Source organism: Dufourea novaeangliae, unplaced genomic scaffold (genome assembly GCF_001272555.1).
Source record: "Dufourea novaeangliae isolate 0120121106 unplaced genomic scaffold, ASM127255v1 scaffold162, whole genome shotgun sequence".
Classification (NCBI taxonomy): Eukaryota; Metazoa; Arthropoda; class Insecta; order Hymenoptera; family Halictidae; genus Dufourea; species Dufourea novaeangliae.
In genome coordinates this window covers 1,108,344-1,129,168 of record NW_015374046.1, presented here as the reverse complement: position 1 = coordinate 1,129,168, position 20,825 = coordinate 1,108,344, and the positions used below count along the sequence as shown (strand labels likewise).

The following is a 20,825-nucleotide window of genomic DNA, read 5'->3' as shown; positions in this document are numbered from 1 at the left end:
ATTGTATTCTGTTTCTACTTATTGTCACTATGAATACATACGCGTCAGATGAATTTTGAAAATTGATTATCTTGGAAACGCAGCATCGTACGAAAAAAATGTTCTACATTTTCGACTTATTTTTTCATGTAGAATCACATCCTTTCGAGTTGTAGCAGCATTTCGGAAACAATCTGTGTACATATATGTATATATTTGAGGACGATCCATAAATGTTTACATTAAAACATTCCCTAAACAGAATCATTAACCTTGAATTTTTCCATGGTTGCCAAGATTAACGTGTAGATCAATTAATGTGTAACATTTTGTACATATTTTTTATACGTTATACTTTTAAGATCCACATTAAAATTACAATGATACGTCCGACTTTTTTTTTACGGTAATGAATTAAGATTGAAAAATTAGTTAAACAATGGAATTTTGTTTTATAAATTAAAACTAATTTAATAGTAAAATATGTAAACACTTCTGAAATAGTTCAGGTGAAGTGTGTGTGTAGTTCTTTTAAAAAGTCACCTGTTTTTGATCCCCTCAGTGAATACTGCCCTTAAAGTAAATATTAACCATTGAACTTTAATATTGTCTGTGCAATATTAAAGTTAAGATAGTTTTTAAATGATTTTTTAAAGTTAGTTTTATCAAGGACAAGTGTCGTAATACTTATCGATCGCAAATCTACGTGTGTTGGTTATTTTCTCGTGAATTATTAAAAATAGACATAACATTTTTTGTCACAAATCCGTGGATTAATGGTTAAGACCACACGTCTTATATTTCTGTAGTACAGGATTTCTATAAAATACCTGTTCATATTTTGAACTAATCGGAAGCTAAATTATATAATTCTACTTTTTACAAATTCCCATATCTTGATATTCGCTGTAAACCAAATGGTCAGTTTAAATAATATAGTCCATGATAGTTATTTGTTCGTTGTTAGGTATTTAAGATTTCATGAAGTGTGTGAACTAGACTCCATACATTTATGCAAATATACATTTTCATGAACAAATTAAAGGTAATAGAAATAATTTTAAATCTAACGTCCTATATTAACAGTTCCAGTCGATTAAAAGCAAGTAAAAGCTAAGCCAAGTTCTACTGCTGTATTTTATTGTTTACTGCAAATTTTTATTATAAATGCTTAAATATTCACAATTTACTCACAACACTCCATTGTGCAGTAAAAGATATAAAAAAAATGTTATCTCTGCTTGCGATAAGTCTCGAGAATTTAACTTGTAATGTTGTACATGGTATATCCTCTGTTTGTATACAAGGTGTCTCAAGGTAAGTTTCGTTTAAAATAAATCTCCTTACCGCTATCGATAGTGCGAAAAAGTAGTATAGTGATTTTTTTGTTTTAAACATAAGATTTACTTGCATGAAAATAATAATTTTTATTTTCTTCATTCCATATTACTTCAAGATCGACTTGATTTTTCTAAATGGATTTGCAATATATTTATATCTCTCGTCGATACGCGTAAACCAGACCCCAATCCGAAAGTATATTCCAACTTTAAACCTTTGTGGCTGTAAAATAGAACCATAGGACATTTTGTGTTCTATTTGAGCTCTTCTGCCATCTTTTAAAATACTGATGCACTCTGTGGTAGGGCACAGGGTAGACGGGAGTCGAAAGTAACTATTTGACTTTGAAATACGTTTTCCTGAGAATATTATTGAAGTCATAACAGTTTAACTTTGTGATTAATAATGTCAAAATGATCAGTTTGAAATGGAAACGAGAGAAAAACCCGAAGCAAGTATCGGCTGTAACACTGTACGGGGTCGATACAAACACAATTTTAATTTCAAAATGTCAAAATATTTATTAGCTAGATTTTAATAAACGAAAGGAAAGTAAAATATAATATTTGTGTTTGTAAATGAGAAAATTCAAAATTATGTTAAATTATTTAAAAATTGTAAGGTTTTTACCCAATTAAGGTTTATTCAGTATCACAATTATGAGAAATTTATAAATCATTTTGTTCAGTGCACCCTTTATGTGACCAATCTTTACACTCAATGCATTGCATTTATTTTTTGTTTGATCTATTTGTACTGTATGACTCTAAACAAAACAAAATTTCTTTATTTTCAACGAATTTCTTTTTTCTTCTTTTTGTGTCAATAATAATACACAACAATAATTTTAGCCATTAATTTGGTCATACTTAAATAAAACAAAACTATGTACAAGAACTTCAATACAGGCTATAATATGATAGTTATAATACTTGCTACTGAGACACACAACGACTGAAGTAAGACTAATCAAACGTCAACGTTCTGCACTAGTGCGAAGAATTTCTCTTCACCTCTTTCCTATTGAAACTAGGGTAAACGCATCAATAATCGAACGCTTAAAAGATTTTGTAACCAATTAAAGTCGAATTTTACATGATAATATTATTAATAATTACTTGGCACATGAAAATGAGATTTTTTAATACATATCTACACCAACATTGAAACAAAGAAATTGCAAATATTACTCTCATCATGGTTTTGATGAATTTATGATTGGAATAACGAAACATTTTTCTCTGCTATGTTTTCCTACTATCGATAATTCAGGCGATATTTTAAACTATTCTCATTTCGAGACACTCTTTACATACAGCGTTGGAGAAAAATATTGATACAACATGCTGTTTACCTTGTAAGTACCTATACTCACAACAAAATTGATAAGCTACAGAAACAAGGTGGTCCACGAATAATAAATATTTGTTTTTCTAAGTTTCTTTTTTCAGCGGATGAAGGTATTGGCACATTCCAAGAACCATGTGTTCGTCTAATTAAAAATGAGCTCTTAATTACTTTTTTACCGGGGCTTTCTATTTCGTCTTGTTATTAACTGAAAAATGATTATACAGATATACCTTTCCAAATATAAAAACAAAATGGAATTTACATAAAAAGAATATTCATTTAAACTTATATTTTTGCGAAACGGTTGAAGTCTTCCACAGTATTACTTTATTATTGTAGAAATAACCTTATTCAGGATATTGTACTGAAAACTTCGGTTTTCCCAGTGTTTCTAAAGATTATTAGTAATTCTAGATTATTATTGTTTCTAAAGATTAATAGTATTCTTTCCTATGAAATGTTCGATATATACAGGGTGTTTGAAAAAGATGGGAGAATAAGCAACATGCATATTCCTCGTGCAAATACAAATCGCAAAGTCCTTTACCGTTTTGTAATCTGAAGCTCCATGTTCGAGATACAGGCAGTTAAACGAACTCCAATTAGCTGAGTGGTGTCTCACACATATGCGCAGAAAACAATCAAGAAGCGTACGACTCACAAGGAAGGTTTCCCTACCCGGAGACACCGATTTCAATGAAACTTCGTACGTTTGTTAAGCAAGCAAAAATAAGGGACACGTATTTTTTTTATCAGCTAACATTCACTTTAAGGGGGTGGAACCACCCCTCAAAGTTTCGACCCAGAAATACTATCTCGAAAACCAGAGGAGATACATGAAAACTTCTAATAGGCGAGTTTTATGATTTTTCATGTACAATAATATGGTGCTAAAAAATTGTCCAAAATACAATTTGTTTATAACAAAAAAATTTATTATACCTTTATTTTACAACTTATTCAAATTTACAGAATGACCAGCATTTTATTCCAAATCCATTGGTACATATATTTATGAAATTGCCTCCTACAGTTTCGCAAATTTTTATTGTTATCTATCTCGTGCGCACGGGATATATAATAATCAAAATTTGCGAAACTGTAGGATGTAATTTCATACATATATATAGCAATGGATTTGGAATGAAATGCTCGTCATTTTTTGTCATTCTGTAAATTTGAATAAGTTGTAAAATAAAGTTATAACAAATTTTTTTGTTATAAACAAATTGTATTTGGACAATTTTTTAGCACCATATTATTGTACATGAAAAATCATAAAACTTGCCCATTAGAAGTTTTCATGTATCTCCACTGGTTTTCGAGATAGTATTTCTGGGTCGAAACTTTGTTGGGTTGGTTTCACTCCTTTAAAGTGAATGTTAGCCGATAGAAAAAAATACGTGTCCCTTATTTTTGTTTGCTTAACAAACGTACGAAGTTTCATTCAAATCGGCGTCTCCCGGGTAGGGAAACCTTGCTTGTCAGGATACTAGCCTCCGCTTTTTGACTGTGTCTGCGCGTACGTGTGGTCCACTGCTCAGCTGATTGGAGTTCGTTTAACTGCTAATATCTCGAAAATGGAGCTTCAGATTAAAAAACGGTAAAGGACTCATCGATTTGTATTTGCATGAGGAATATGTATGTTGCAAATTGTCCCATCTTTTTAGGACACTCTGTATATTAAACGACACGCCGCGTCAAATTGTCCATCATGTAGTTTTGAGAATACACTTTGTTGATTTTATCCTAACTCTATGAACACGTTTCATCGAATTCTTAGACTTGCACATTAGGGGAAGAAAATGAATTCTGCTACCTTCAGTTGTCTGTTTCATTACTTATTTTTCGTTCTGTTCAAAGTTGTTGCGATAAGATACTTAGGTGGGCTAATAGTCCTTTATTGAATGTACGTAGACGGTGATTCGTCTAAAGCGATTGCTACAATTTTATGTGAATGTTAGGCGGAAACATATTTCACGAAGAACAATCTGCTCAAGAGGAGATGTCTTATATTAAAAAATAAAATTACTTTGTAGTTGGTTGCGTCAAGGACATTTCAAAAGAAACGTAATTTTTATAAATGGAATGCTATATTTTTAATTCCATAAAGTGATAGTAGATTTTAAGCCGATAAAACACTGTGTTAGTGTATCACAAAGTATATTTTATATTCCCTTTCTTTTTTACAATAAGTGCTCGAAGATAAATCGTGAACTCTACTGCATAAAATGATCAACTGTTCATAAAATTGTGAGTTATAGAGTATATTGTATCTAATAGGAAAAAGTTACAAAAGTAATATAGTTTGTTCTCCGATAAACAATTTTACGATGCGTGAATGACTTTAGTAAATTAATTTACCTGCATCGAGAGTTTGTAGTTAAAATGTTTAGCATTTATTGTTAAAAGCAGGAGTATAAAATGCACTTTACTATAAAACACTTCAGTGTTTGAACCTACTGTGACCGGTATGCGAGCAAAAATATAGCACCCCATTTACAAAAATTACGTTGTTTGTGAAGTGTAGTTGATAAGTCCGATTACACAGTACTTTTTACAACAATAACAAAACAAAACGTTATAATAGTTTTTTTATTTAGTATATAATAGTTTGTTTCATGAATAATTCTTATACTAAGATTGTCCGAAAATAAATAACGGTTTTTAATCACAAAGTTCTGTGCATAACCCAGCTGAGAATAATTTTTATTAACCCTCCGTGGACTATGCCGGAGTCACACGTCATACGCTCGCGAGAGCAAGACGCACACAGTGATGGAGCTGTCCGTGTAATTCGGGAACTGATGACATGTGACAGTGTATGAAACCGGCCGGGCCAAGACGCCGCAAAACTAGGGGAGAGTTGCCTCTTTTGGACCACTTTTTTATTTTTCTCTCTTACACACTCATAGAACATCGCAGGATGCAAAGAGAAACTGAAAAAAGACAAGCATTATACGTAGATTGTATGGTGTATTGGTCGTTTTGAAAAAACGTGTGACAAGAGTAATATCTTAAAAAAACTAAACTAATGACTTCGGTTCATTACAAGCAACTGGTTTCCTAATTTGGACCACCGGTTTCCTACATTGGACTGCTCCTAAAAACCAATAAAATTAAATCTACAATTTAAAAAACACTGTACAGTACATTGAAAAAAGTAGAAACAGTAAGAAAAAAGTATCGTACGGTGCACGTGGTGCATTAGTACGTTTTTTTAGTGGGTTTCCCATTTTCCATATTTTCGTGTTGTCGTCATTTTGAATCTGAATAAAGTGAAAAATTTAACAGAAAAAAACCTTTTTAGTATACTTTGAACTATTTTTATATAGGATATAAACGACTTGTAAGTTACACCAGAAAAATATATTTTCATTGTTATATTTAAACGAAAATGGGAATACTTATACTAGTATTATTTAAAATTATGGTACTTACAAGATGTAAAATGAAATTTACTTGAAATAGGACGAAAAATAATGATCACGCACCACGTATTTCTATATCTTGACGACGTGAAACGACAAACAAATGAATTACCTGTTTCATTGTTCTCGCACATGTTATTTCCGCTCCTTAAATCAATATACGCAACGGAATATCTGTAAATATATTTCTTTATAGAGATACACAAATGGTCTAATCTAGGAGCCGGTCCAATATAGGCAACTCTCCCCTATTAATTTACGTCTTCGGCTCACTCTATTTTACTCTTTTTTACTCACTGTCCTTTCTTCTAATCGACAAAACTTCTACAGTGCCGGTAATGGCCTCAAGCTCGGTCCATCGTGACTTTGTGTTAGTAACCTATTAATGTGAGTCAAAAATGATCCGGCTTCGGACGCCCCGCGAGTTCAGTAATCGGAGGGTTAGGAAAAATAACAAAACCATTAAAATCTATACATTTTAGCCATCAATATGTACAAGTCTGTTTATTCCATTACAATAGAATCTGGAGTTCTAGAGTCTATAAATTACGTAATAGTTCCTTGATTGGTGAAGATACTTGCCTGTATAAAATTCTCGAAATGTTTGAAGAAATAGTAGTCAGTTGGTGAAAGGTCTGATGAGTAAACAAGACGAGGCGGAGTTTCATAGCCGAATTCATTACATTTTGGTAGCTTCATATGTGGAACTAGATTATTAAAAACAAGAATTCTGATTATTTTTACTTAACAGAGATGGTAAATATTCTTAAAATACAAATAAATGTTTCTACACAACCCGATACCAGAAGGCATCATGGAACTTTTGCAAGAAAATTTAAACAAAAATGTGACACGCTACACTTTCTTGTCGGTTGTATAGTACCACCAAATATTGGGCTGTCCCATAAGGCTTTTTCCGGGTTCGTTGTTTTTTTGAACATTTTCGTGATTAAATCGTAGCAGGCCCGAGAAGTTTTTAGAATGTGCGAGTATGTGTACAAACCTTCCCCGTAATGGGTATAAATTGGCGTAACAGGAAGATTAATAGAGAACGAAAATGGAGTAACGTGAACTGCTGCGAGCTATTATGTTGTATGATCACCGGCTTAACACCTGTTCAACGGAGACTGTTAAGAAGATCAACGCTCCATTCGGGCCAAGTACTAGTAGCGATCGGACGGTACGCTTATCGTATAAGTGACTCGATGGTCAGCGAAAGTCCTTCTTTTGAAAGGCTCGACCTTCGACGAAGACGCTCTACGCGGCGAATTCGAGCTGCAACCGAATTCCAGCACGCGAGATTTGGAGAATGCTCTTCGGGAACCCCGTACAATCATCGATCGCCACCTTAATTCGATGGGCTACCGCAAAGTGATGTTGCGATGGACGTCGCACGCGTAGGTCGATCACGACCGGGCCGCTCGTGCCAGCATTTGTCAAAGTTAATTGCTCCGCCAGCACTGGCAGGTCTATCTTAAGGAAATCATCACTGGAGATGAAAGCTGGGTACGCTACGAAAATGATACACGCCACGCCTTTGGAATTCCTCGCGGCAAAGTCCTGCCAGAAACCGAAGGCACAGCCAAAGCCCGATCCACACGGTTGGAATTTGATTCTGTCGGTTTTTTTTGGGACTCGCAGGGAATGCTCTTCTGAGAACTCCTGAAGCCCAACCAGACTATCAACGTCAACCGTTACAGGGACCAGCTCCGCAAGCTAGCCAATGCCTCGCGAACAAAACGGCCGAAACAACTCGGCGACCTGCACGTTCAGCGGTGTCACTCCGACGGAGCGCATTGCCGTAGCGAAAGGGTTAAAGGATATCTGCTGGGCCAGAAGTTTGACAATTATACCACCCTCGAAAAGTATATTGGGGACATTTTTTCCATCCCAACCTCGATCTTTCTGGGAGGAAAGCGTTCAAAACTTGCCAAGCAGATAGCTGAATGTTGTTGATAATGACGGTGATTATATCGTAGAATAAAAACTATATTTTCATCAGTACAAAATAAAAATAAAACTGGTTGAGAATGGCAAGGACTTATGGGACAGTCCAATAAAAGATAGCAGGAGTTCCGTAAACGACACAGTATTTAAATGTTCTCACATTCGACGTTGATGGCGGTTGCTTTCAAACCAGGAGTCGAACCCGTGTCTTTTGATTTCCTTGTGATGAAATTTGATTTTTTTTTCTCCTAATACATGTAATTCAAACGTAAAGAAAGGTGGCTGCCGCGCTCTACCGCTCACAGTGTCTTGTTTCTTTTCTGACAATGGAGACGGAGTGGAGAGTCTCGATTCACTTGTGAACGAATCGATTACCTGTTGGTAGCTGGCTCTTTTGTTTCGCCTCAAGCTTACAGCGAGAGAATACCGTAGCTTCATGTTCATTTTAATTTCATTTAGTAGGTGACGTATTATTATACTATTTAATTTATAGTAAGAAATTTTATAATGTACAAATTGCCTCGAAAATCTCGAATATTGAACTCTCTCATACGCAGAATCGCTCAGCCACGGTATCCGGTATAAATGTAAAAATTTCGCAATTATTTTTCAGTAAAACTTTTACCTAGTTTAGTGAGAATTTTTTTGGTGAAAACGAGACCAAGCAGGACAATATTTGCGTAAGATTATTTGAATACTCGTTTGTTAAAATAAAATATTTATAATCGTAATAAACTTGCAAATAGCGTGTCCTTTGTCATCTTATGTTTTGTATTCTATTTAACATACTTATTATAGGAAGTCTAAGCTTGCAAATACGTTTTATATTGACTGGAGTATTATCTCGAATGTTATCATCCGAAAAATCTCACTAAGTGTTTGGCGGTAGTTTCATAAAAGTATAATAAAAAGTAAAGAAATTGTTGATTTTATTTTGAATTCTCTTATTTTTTCTGTCAATCTTCGTTCATTTCTGTCATTCGACTAAACACAGTTCCAAATGATGGGATTTTTCGAAATTTTCGATACAATATTGTATCGTTCTTTTATTAATTACAGTATTAAAAACTGAAATTTTTATTAAATATTTATCGCTAACCAAATTAATATTTTTACGATGCAACGTCTGGAGAGGGGAAATATTGTTCAGATTTTAGACACACTAAGAATCCGATTGAAAATGTCAAAGCTGTAACTGTAGTGAAGAAAATGATAAGTTGAACATATTCAACACAAAACTTAAGTAAAACATCCACTTACGACCAAAGGAACAAGCGAACTCGTGTAACTCTGGCTATTAATGTGCGTATCCACTTGTTGCATATCCTGGTATCGTGTTCACTGTTGTGTATCACTGTGGACGGCAAACGTTGCATTGTTGCGAATGTCAATGAATAATACGCACCGGTGATACGATACGAGGATACGCAACAAATGGATACACACCTTTAGGTTGTATCGTATGAAATAGGCGGCTTATAGAATAGGACAATTTTTTATCATCAATTCAAGCTATAAAGTCAAAATAAAAACGCTGAACGGGAAATAATTCCTATTCAGTCCGAACATCTACCGCTTGTTGTTTGCAATAAATATTAGAAATACTAGAATAACTGGAATAAAAACGATAAAAAAAAGTTTTTTTTAACATTAATAACATTGTCGACACAATTGATGAATTTTAATTTCCAATTTTAGAACAATGACATAATTGCATGAATGGTAAATTTTGGGATAAATTTCAGCAACATCCTTCTGTGATTAATGCAGCTTTAAAATAATCCAAATATTGCAACAATTTCTTATTTTCAACGTCGTTAAACTTTGTTTTCATTATTTAATTACAAGTATGACTAAATAAAATTGTTTTTTTGTGTCATTGTTAGTCCGGAACAGCGATATGTTTCATTCAATTCGATATAGAGTGACTCAGAAATCTGTTAACGGGAAGTTACTAATTCATTTGACCAAAACACCTAGAAGTTTTCAAATGTAATATCACCTTTATGTAAAATGTATAATGAAACGACCTCTAGAAATAAAACTAAAAAGGATAAATAAATAGGAATCACATTACAATATGTTTACAGTTCTCGTAATTCGCTCGATCCAAACGTTGCACCGAATAGAATAGAAATTGGTAGGACGTAAGTGTTTTACTCCGACCGAAAAATAAAAAATGGTAATGTCCGTTGTAAAATGTACAGGGGAGACGCCGTTCCGCTGTCAGTACTGTCCAAAAGCATTTACGCGGAAGGACCACCTGGTGAACCACGTCAGGCAGCACACGGGTGAGTCACCGCACAAGTGCCAGTATTGCACCAAATCCTTCACGAGGAAGGAACATTTGACAAATCACGTGCGTCAACATACAGGCGAATCGCCACACCGATGCCACTTCTGCTCCAAGTCATTTACTCGTAAGGAGCATTTAACGAATCATGTCCGTATCCACACCGGCGAATCACCGCACAGGTGTGAGTTTTGTCAGAGGACATTCACTAGGAAAGAACACCTTAATAATCATCTCCGTCAGCACACTGGAGACTCCTCCCATTGTTGTAACGTGTGTTCGAAACCATTTACAAGAAAGGTAAGCTCGTTTAAACGATGTCTTTTTATATTACTAAGTAGCGATCGAACCGATACTCATACATATTGATGGTATTCAGAAAATTCGATACTAAAGCACTCGATAGGAAGTATCGAAAACTATTGAAATTTTAGGTACTAAATGTCAATTATCGATATCGATAATTCTTAAGAACAATACCAAACAAATACAAATACAGAGGACTCTAACTATATTGCCACGCTAGGCACTTCCCCTTCACACGTACTTTCGAGTACACAAATTCGCTCTCCCACCACGTTGCGTGTGCCGACGCACCAGCACGGTCCAGCTGTTGCGCAGGCGCGGAGGCCGTCGCTATGACGATAGAATTTAGCATGGAGGGGGCTCTTAACTCATTGCCATTTTACTACAGTCCCAACCATGGCAATACATGTCAATTATAGTCTAAGTATTCGTATACTATGTGTGTTGATTGACATTAGTACTGACAAATATACCGGAACAAAATATGATAATGCTACTAATGTCTATACACAATACTCGACTGTACTGTGCATGTCGTAAAAACTGTATGAATACTTTTAATCCTCATATGATTCTCAGAAATAGTAACATAAACACCCTCGGGTGATATTTCACCCATTTTTTTCTTTATACTCCAATTAATGTTATTATTAACCTATTATACTGTATTTCATAAAAAGTTAGTTACATTTGTTAACTTATTCCTTACATTTTGCAATTACTACATATACAAATAGCATTTTGAACAACTTATAGTATAGGTCTGTGACAGTATTGCTTATAGAATCACTGAAGCGAAATTTTCGAAACGAAAATTTTATATCCAACGATATCTTTACATATCGAGTGATCATGAAAAAGATTTTACGATATAAATATAATTCTTACAAAATAAAACCATGTGCATAAAAAGCACTATATAATAACTTATTTTCACCAGAGTATTTAATGTATTTTATAAGTGAACAATATTCAGGTGAAATATCACCCAGGGAACAATTCCAATACTTTCCTTTTTACAACATTCTGGTTATAAATAAAACGTTAACTAATTGTGTTTTACATACAACTCTATATTTTAGACAAATACATCAAGTTATAACATACTTAGAAAGAAATCAAGCTTATTACAGCATAGAAAATGGGTGAATTTTCACCCGAGAAGCGTATGGAGGTTAAGTTCATTGGTCTTGAACGATCGTTCAAATATGTTGCGTTTATTATTGTCCTTCTTATAATCACAGTGCGTTAGCTCTTTCGAATTGTATTGCAGTAGCTCATTGAACTACACAATGTAAACTGCACGGGGTGAGTTACTAGAAGCGCAACACCTAAATATCTTTGTTAAATTAAAAAACAAAAAGGACAAATGGATAAATGTAATTATATGAACAAATTTTTCATTCCAAAATCGTGGGTGGTTTGTTAAAGGTCACCCGGCGTACCAGACTTCGAAGCATCGATGTGAAGAACAGTTCAGTGACATATAATCTCGTGCTATTCTGATGTTCTTGAACTTGAGTATATATGATTACATTTATCCTTTTAAACATTAAAATTTTGCTTATTAGGCCCTTTTCTATCCTGAAATTGAACGGAGATATTTCTAGCAACTATTAAACTTCACTTTAGTATGTTTCAATGGTCTAAAGAAAAACTCGACCTCATGTTTACTGAAATTAGTCGAAAAAACGTGACCGAATGTTTCAAATTTAAGGAGGATATTATTTCTAGAGATTTCATTCTCGTGTTACAGGAACATCTTGTAAATCATATGCGATGTCATACTGGCGAACGTCCATTTGTATGTACCGAATGTGGAAAAAGTTTTCCACTAAAAGGTAATTTACTTTTCCACATGCGTTCGCATAATAAAGGAAGCAACGCTGAACGACCGTTCCGTTGCGATCTGTGTCCGAAAGACTTCATGTGCAAAGGGCACTTGGTATCGCACAGACGGTCGCACTCGGACGAACGACCGCACAGCTGTCCGGATTGTGGTAAAACATTTGTCGAAAAAGGGAACATGCTGAGACACTTGAGAAAGCATGCAGCCGAAGGACCACCGACGCAAGTCAGCACACCGTCAGCCATTCCTCAATCTGGTGTTTTGCCTATCCCAGCGGCAGCGGTTTTGGTCGGGCATCCATTGGCCCCACCAGCGCCACCTGTAGTGCCGCAGCATACGGTTGTTGTACCCACTCCGCCAGGTGTATTGACCTCTTACTAAACCAAATCGAGAAAAGGATGTGAAAGCATTTGATTAAAGAAAAGTGATGAGAGTATACATGATGAACGTTTGTATTGTTTGGTTTTTTTTTTTTTTTTTTTTTTTTTTTTTTCTTTAAACCAACAGTTCTTACGACTATGAAAGTTGATCAGAGTGTTGTTATGCGACGCAGTAGTATTTCCGTGAATGTTGTAATTACAGACCATTGTCTCGAGTGGAAACGTTTACCACAGATATTTCAACCTTAGCCCACGTGCAAACAAGTTTATGCGAACTTAAATTGAAGAATAACCGCTGATACTGTAACAGCGTATTATCCAAAGTTTCAATTTCTTCATTTCTTTTTGTATGATACTTTTCAATAGATCGTTTATGGGAAGAAAAATATTCATTGTTTTTATGTCTCACTTTATTACGCTAACTCAGGAATATATGCGGTTCTATGACGAGCACGTATAAATTTGTAGTTAATTCGATCGCAATTAGGCTCTAATTGTCGTACCAGTATGTCACGGTCTTACTTTTATAAAGTAATTTCTGATAAATGATTAAGAAAGCTGTTAGCAACAAGAATGCTAAATATGGCTTGATGTAATATGCATGTGACGGCACCTAAGGCGGTACGATCGCAATTCAAAGGATTTATGAAGGTGTTTGCTTAAAATACAAAATGTATTTTTAATTCAAATTATACAATGAACGTCAGTTTGTGATGTATTTTGGCTTACATCTTCTGTTCAATTAAATATCTCAAAGTTCATGAAATCATTCTCTTAAGGAAATCGAGTGTTGTTAAACACATCAGTTTGAGACAGTTTGCAGAACACGCGTCCTGTTTTTTGTTTCTAGGATCTTAATGGTTTAGTACTATTAATATTTGTGTTAAACTTACATTTTGTGTTATCACTTCCATAAAATTGGGCGATCTCATTAGATTCGGAGTGGTATTGTACAGTTGGATCACGTTTACTAAAATTAAGCGTATATAGTAAATATATTTGGGAACATATTTTTGAAAAATATCGTACCAATTTACTTTTTCGATACACTGAGTTTAGATATAATCGAAAAATTCATATATCGGTGCACACAAATTAAAAGCCGTACAAATGACAGTGTGTTTAATTATTTTCGTGATAAATCTGTATAAACATACTGGAGAAAGATTTTGTGTCTAAATAACATAATTTTCAGACTATGTACTGATATATTAATTCTTAATTAATTGGCGTGCAGTTTAGTTTAATATGAAATCATGATTAAAAAGATACATGTTTCATATGGATTCATGTATCAGTCGCAATTCCGCGCCAGTTTCTATTTTAGCTATAGTGATTATTTTCCATTTAATCGTAAACATTGTAATCGAGTGCAATATAACTGCCGATTTCGCTTAAGAGACATGTGCGACAAATGCCACTGTTACCCCGGATCTGAAATACGAAGAAGAAGTATCGAGCGATAGCAGTTTCGTGTGTTTGCCTGTGCTTGAATCAGAACGATGTTGGAATTAAGTTTTTTTAAAATTAATTTTAAATAATTTACAATATTTGTGTATTGTCTATTTCAAAAGGAAATGTTACAACTCTAGCGATCTTGTAAGGCTATGTATTTCGTATTTACACTTAAGATACAATGAAATTGTAAGCTTGGTTCTGCGGTGCATAGTTTGTGTCGTGCAATGTTACCTAAATGTACTGCATATTTAAAAGAGCTCTTGACAGTGAAAAGTATGGTCAATTCCTATAAATACGTTTGCAATTACATCATAACCGGTCACCGCCTTGCCAGGCTTACTTTAATTATGTATAATATTAACAATGACTATCGAATAGGTAAAAGGGGAGATGAGAAATTTAATGCGGGTGCATGCGTCGTATGGAGTTTCGTGTACGACAACGTTCGTCACTCCATAGGAGTCTAGATCAATATATTATAACAGATAATATTACTAAGTATATTTAAACAGTTAGGTATCATGTACTATTTAAAGTAACGAGGGGAAAACTAATTATATTGCAGGGTCACTGTATGAGTGACATAATGTATGTCACATACGGAATGTAAGATTTTCATTATATTCATAAGAGAAAATGCATTAAATTTATGCAAAGATACCATCTGTAAAGGAAGAACAAATATATATATGTATAATACATATATATATATTGCTCAGGCTTGTACGGGGTGTTCGGCTACTGGTAGTGTCAGAGACTTCGTGGGGTGATATTCTACGTGCAAAACTCGAACTACGAAAATAAAGTATAACGAAATTGCGTTCGAGGCTTTGTTTCCGAGTTATTAATTGTTGAAGATACGGGTACCATAGGGTAACTACATTTAATATCACCTAACACGTAATATCGCCACATATAATATCTCACGAAGAAAGTGTTAAATTATGGTGGTGCTGAATTCGATTAGTAACCAAATATGCGTAGGACATATTATGGTTGCAACGTCATACTAGCAACGTGTAGCAAATGAGAAATATTTCAATGAATGTTGATAGAATAAAAACGTCTTGAACCGTGACAGTTTTACGTCACATTGGGAGAAAGAAGGGATGTTTCAAAATTGTATGACTACATTATATTACTGGAAGTATCAAATTAACATCATGTTTCAACAATTTAATTGGTTCCAACATTTTTCTTAACGGAAACAGTTTTTTTAGGGATGGGTTTCTTGATACGCCGAAACCCCTCGAAACTTTGCACTTGTTTCGTGATTTGAAATTCTCGAAAACCAGGTAAGAAAAATATAAAATCGACGAATAAACCCCGAATATTCGGTCCCAAATGCTTCGTAAGTGTTTAATGATCGATTTTGTTATTGTATTAATTCTAGAAGTACAAGTCAAAAGCACGTGATTCATGAGAGCTTAGGGCAGTTTTTTCAAAAATTTTATTTTTCAGTTACTTATTATAGTACTATTTAGCGGTAATAAATAGTAGGAACTGCTGAACTATCAAATGTTAGTGCTAAAAAAAGGAGGAATAAATGAATATATTGTTAGGTTTGTGTTTTGTTTAACTATGGCCAATAAAGATTAAAATTTTTAAACAAAATCAGCGCTTCAAGTTTCGAGAGTTTCGGAATCTTACAAAGTTTCGGATTCGAATTCCGAGAATTTAAAAATTAGGTTCGAACCCACCCTAGTTTTTTGTCTTCTGACCAGCGTGCACTCAATACCGCCTACCTTTCTGTCTAGTAATTGCTCTCCAAATGGGGACGTGAAATTTGCAAAGCTACAGAGTTGAACTTTGTTTGCCCAGCCTGTACAAACGTGTAATAATATAAATATTTTGAAACTGTATTCTTTAATTTTTATAATAAAGACATGTTTTTAACATAATCCCGTTAAGAGAAGTGTGACAAAGAGCCTCCAACATATTCATATAGTTAGAAATACACATATAAATATAACTTTGAAAGATCATAAATATATATTTCCGGTAGGCGATATTATGTGTACCTTTTGACGATCCTGATTTTTTTAATTGTCTTCTTTCTTTTCCAATCACGATTAAAAATCTTTAGAATTTAACAGTTGTACCAGGCCGTATATGAAACACAAACTATTTCTTTTTTATCTAATTAATGATAGGCGTATTTTGCATTATTTTGCACGATTTTAGACAATACGTAATGCAGGAATTAGTCAAAAACGAAGCCGCGAACGTAATTTCGTTGTACTTGAATTTCATCTCAGTGTGTCATGTAAAATCACCACTTAAAGTTTCGGACACCAGTAGTCGTACACCCTGTATACATTACATATATACATATATATATTGAAAACGAATACAAAGAAGAAAAAGATGATGCCGCAAGAAACACACTTGGATCAAGTAATATTTCCAATGGTATGTGTAAAGAATTCCTCCGCAATTTAATCGTGGCATCGCTCCTTGCAATTTGCTATAAAATTTAAGAAGGAATAAATAGAAATAATGTTTATATGAATTATTAATAATATACGTTATACAAATAAACTTAAGAGTTGGTTCATGCTTTTAAGAGATTTAGTTCCATGCTTGTTTTGAAAAAACAGCAAGCAAATATCAGATCCAGCTGTTCTCTTTGAATGGAAGCGATTTTAAGCTGTTCAGCAGATGTGTATATTTTGAATGGAACAAATCGATACTCTGTACATTTATGTTAACTCTCGTATTCTTCATATTGTGCAGGTTACATTGTAATCTCGTATTTTCAAATTTATTAAAATGTATAGAAGCGCTTCGATTCAAAGCGAAATACGGTGGTGAAGGAAAGAATTCAGAATATGATTTACTTTAGATAGAACAAAATATGTATAGAATTTTATTATGCACCATTGTAATATTATGTATCCCAGTTGTGACACAATATACACTGGTGTTATGTTAAATGTGAACACTATGGATCTTGTCTTATATTGTATCAATTTCCCATGTTTCAGTTATCTTACAAATAAAACTAATACAGTTTTTAGTATAAACATTGATTCTATAAAAATATCTATCTGTAATTCAATTAATTACTACTTCAAAGTTTATCATTTTTCAAAAAGTTTTCTAAAATTATAAACACTGTTTGTACAGTCGAAAAGTAATGAAATTAATTAAATGTTGTTTCGTTATTAACTCACGTTTTTTTCAATGTAACTGATACAGGAAAGTATAAACAAGAATGTAGGACTTACACGGCGAATAGTATTCACTAAACTAAATAAATTCTTTCATAAGGAAGGTACGGGAAGGAGCAGAGACTGTGTTTATAACGAAACAGAGAGGGAGAAAACTTTCTATGCTTCACCAAGCATATCTGCTCAAACACTACAATGTTAGAAAGTGAAGCCCTATTTACTTTTTACAATTTTAGTGTTTGAGCAGATTTACTTCGTGAAGCGTAAAAGGTTTTCTTCCTTCATGCATAGTTCATTTCGCGGTAACTGGTAGTAATTGTATATCAGACATAAAGAAGTATAGAACAGTAAATCCTTTTTTCATGATGTTTTATTGAAGAAACATCTCATACAAGAATTCCTCGAGTTACGACTGGGTTCCGTTCCGGAGTTTTTGTCGTTAGTCGAGTTTTATAGAAAACAGTCAAGTCAAATTGAAGATATTGTGACAACCATTTTCCATAATTCGGTTTTGATAAAAACGCGTTTAAAGTTCCTGGCGGGGGTGCAAAAGGTGCCCAAAAAGGGATGTGCTGTGTAGAAGAGGGGTACGCGCAGACACCGCCCCATACTCCGTGTCCATCACCCCTGCGATCGGATTATTCGTTCGTGAGACCGATCGTTCGGGATCTGCAACACGGCCGATCACTTGTATACATTGTAGAGTGACCGAAAGAAGCGGGGTATACGAGAAAAGGAAGCTAAAATAATAACTGCTCAGTATACAATACAATTACTTTACAATATGTTGTGCCTAACATAATTAAATAATGATTAATCAATTATCAAAATAATGATTGTAACGAACTTCAACCTACTGAGTAAAACGAAAAGTTTAACGGTGGTAGATGTTCCGTCGTAGACCAGGAACGACGGATATAGAATCAGACGATACTGTTAACTTTTATTATTTTACTTCCTTTGTACGTTCAATATTAGATTTTTTCGACATCGGCCACTTTCAATTTAGATTTCGTTAACATAAAGGAATAATATATAAAAGATCCGAACATTTGGTCTGCAATGCGTCACGTGCACACGGTAAACCTGGGACCCATCCGTACTGGGTCTTAACGGGGCGCTCTGATTCGGAGACAATGCGGTCATAAACCCTACCATTGTGAGTTTCTTGAAAATTCATCACGGTCAAATCACGACGTGACCACGTGCGCGATATATTTCTGGCGTACACTTCGCCCTGAAGGAGAGGTTTCTCCACTTCCCCATTACTCGGGAAAACCCTAGAATTTGCCTTCCCCTTCAAAGCACAATCAATTAGGAGGCGAAATGTGGTAATGACTTCGGCGAACCTCGAAAAAGTGCGAAAAAGTTGTTTTACATCATCTCAAGAACCCCTCATTTCCGGAAGTCGAACCTTTTTTGAGACACCCTGAAGAATCACTGGGACGTCTAGCATGGAAGTGTGATAAAATGGAAAAGTAGAAAAGAATTAAGGAAAAGAAAAAAAACAACAAATAATTAGAAAGACGTATAGGATAAGTTCCTAAATATATTCAGTTTTACGGAAAATATATATAATTCAGGAATAGGTTGTAATTAGTACTATATAGTTTGGATATTCTAAGTTAAACCAAATAAGTTAGTTAAGTAAAAAGTATACAAGTAATCTAAAACATTTCTCTGCAAATATAAAAGTTAAGTGGTAATAAAGACTAAAATATTGAAATAAAACTAAGAATAAAATAAAACTAAAACATTGAAATAAAATAAAAATATCAAATAAAACTAAAAAATTGAAAAATATGTAAAATTGTTATATTTTTATGTATATATTCTATAGAATATTAGGTAAAATGTAATGTAACTATGATAAAGGAAGATAACAATACATACAATAAGTAATTCGTTCTATAAAATTTTACCAATAGAGTCAAATATATTAATGATATACAATATAACAGAATTTACAGTGTGAAACTCTACAAATTTCAGTGTTTCTTATGACTGTTTGGGAAGAACTTGCGCTTTTATTTAATGACAATACTTTCCATGGCGATAAAAGAATCATCTATTTATTATTAAGTTCCTTAAATTTTTTTCAAATGTTTTTATTGCTGTTGTATCATAAACACCACATCCCTATCGATAATTTTGTATCTATCAAACGACACAACAAATTTTCGTGACTTTTTTTCACTTACTGCTACATATTTAGTCCATATATTTACATTATTCATATTCCACAAATCAATATAAGCCAAATTGAAATCACATGCACAGATTATTATGTTGTAAATTGGAACATTTGACAAGGGAGGAGAGTCAAACATTTATATGTAGAGTATTTAATTTAAATATTCGTTTTCTAAAATGTAATAAAGATTCAGTAGTTAATTAAAATTAAATGTATTACACATAATAAAATTTATTCAATAAAAACTTGTATTCGTTGCAAGTGATAACTGATTTTCAAAGTTATCAATTGTTAAAGACGATTCTTTTACTTCTCTTTTCTTGGACAATGTTTTTGCTGATCTAAGTAAACGTTTTGACTTCCGAATTGTTTTAGATCTTTGATCGGCAGTTATACTTTTCTTATATCCACTGTGTGTAGTTTTCTAAATGTAGGATTGATTGCATTATTTTTTTGATCTTGTTGCAACCGTATTAATAAAATTTAGTATAACATAGTATGTATTTACCATAATTTTTGAACAATAATGACATTTGTATGGTGTGTCAGTCGATAGGGATGTATTTTTTTGCAGGACAGCTTCAAATCCTAAGAATTTTGTATCAAAATTAACTTTAGCTTTAATTACATCAGCGAATGAAGTTTGAACCATTAATGTATTATCAACAAGACTTTTAGTTTTCCTGATTTCACTTGAATGTTGATTTAAAGAAAAATTTAATGATTCCATGTGAGAATCGTTTAATATATTCCAACTTTCTATTGTATTATAGCATTGATTTTGCAAATTACAGATTTCTTTTCTATCTGAAACAGACTTTTCGCCACGTAGAAGAGCTATAAATATATATAAATGAGTTTTTGGTACTTTTGCTTGTAAAAGCTTTCATTATGACTAGGAACATATGGTACTTAATTTACTTGCCAATGAAATCCTTTAAATACTTTGAGAAAGATTTATTACACGAAACTACATGTTTGAAAGCTTCATCCAATTTTCTTTCAGCAAAATATTTTCTTGTCAATAGTGACTTCTCAGATATATTGTCGCCAATAGTATTGGAATGAAATATTTTCCATTGTTTTTGTGAAATTTTAAATTGCCATTCTAAAGCACAATCTTC

The 20,825-nt window shown here is 33.6% G+C and overlaps 2 protein-coding genes across 12 annotated transcripts in view; one reads left to right on the top strand and one right to left on the bottom strand.

The window, feature by feature from the left end:
• The window catches only part of LOC107189791 (zinc finger protein 271-like), a 33,365-nt gene extending 20,415 nt beyond the window's left edge, over positions 1-12,950 (top strand). For 10 of the 11 annotated variants that reach the window (XM_015578435.1, XM_015578433.1, XM_015578443.1 and 7 more), the window contains 2 exons: positions 10,256-10,641; positions 12,404-12,950. In XM_015578435.1, coding sequence (XP_015433921.1) covers positions 10,256-10,641; positions 12,404-12,877 — 860 coding nt within the window. In that variant the 3' untranslated portion in view covers positions 12,878-12,950. The remainder of the gene's footprint in view (positions 1-10,255; positions 10,642-12,403) is intronic. The other variant, XM_015578438.1, reaches the window with a different exon arrangement.
• Positions 12,951-19,936: 6,986 nt separating this feature from the next.
• LOC107189663 overlaps positions 19,937-20,825 on the bottom strand; it is a 1,010-nt gene continuing 121 nt past the window's right edge. The window contains exons 2-4 of the mRNA XM_015578247.1: positions 20,627-20,821; positions 20,210-20,538; positions 19,937-20,125 (exon numbers count right to left, since the gene is read on the bottom strand). Of these exons, the coding sequence (XP_015433733.1) occupies positions 19,937-20,125; positions 20,210-20,538; positions 20,627-20,821 (713 nt within the window). The remainder of the gene's footprint in view (positions 20,126-20,209; positions 20,539-20,626; positions 20,822-20,825) is intronic.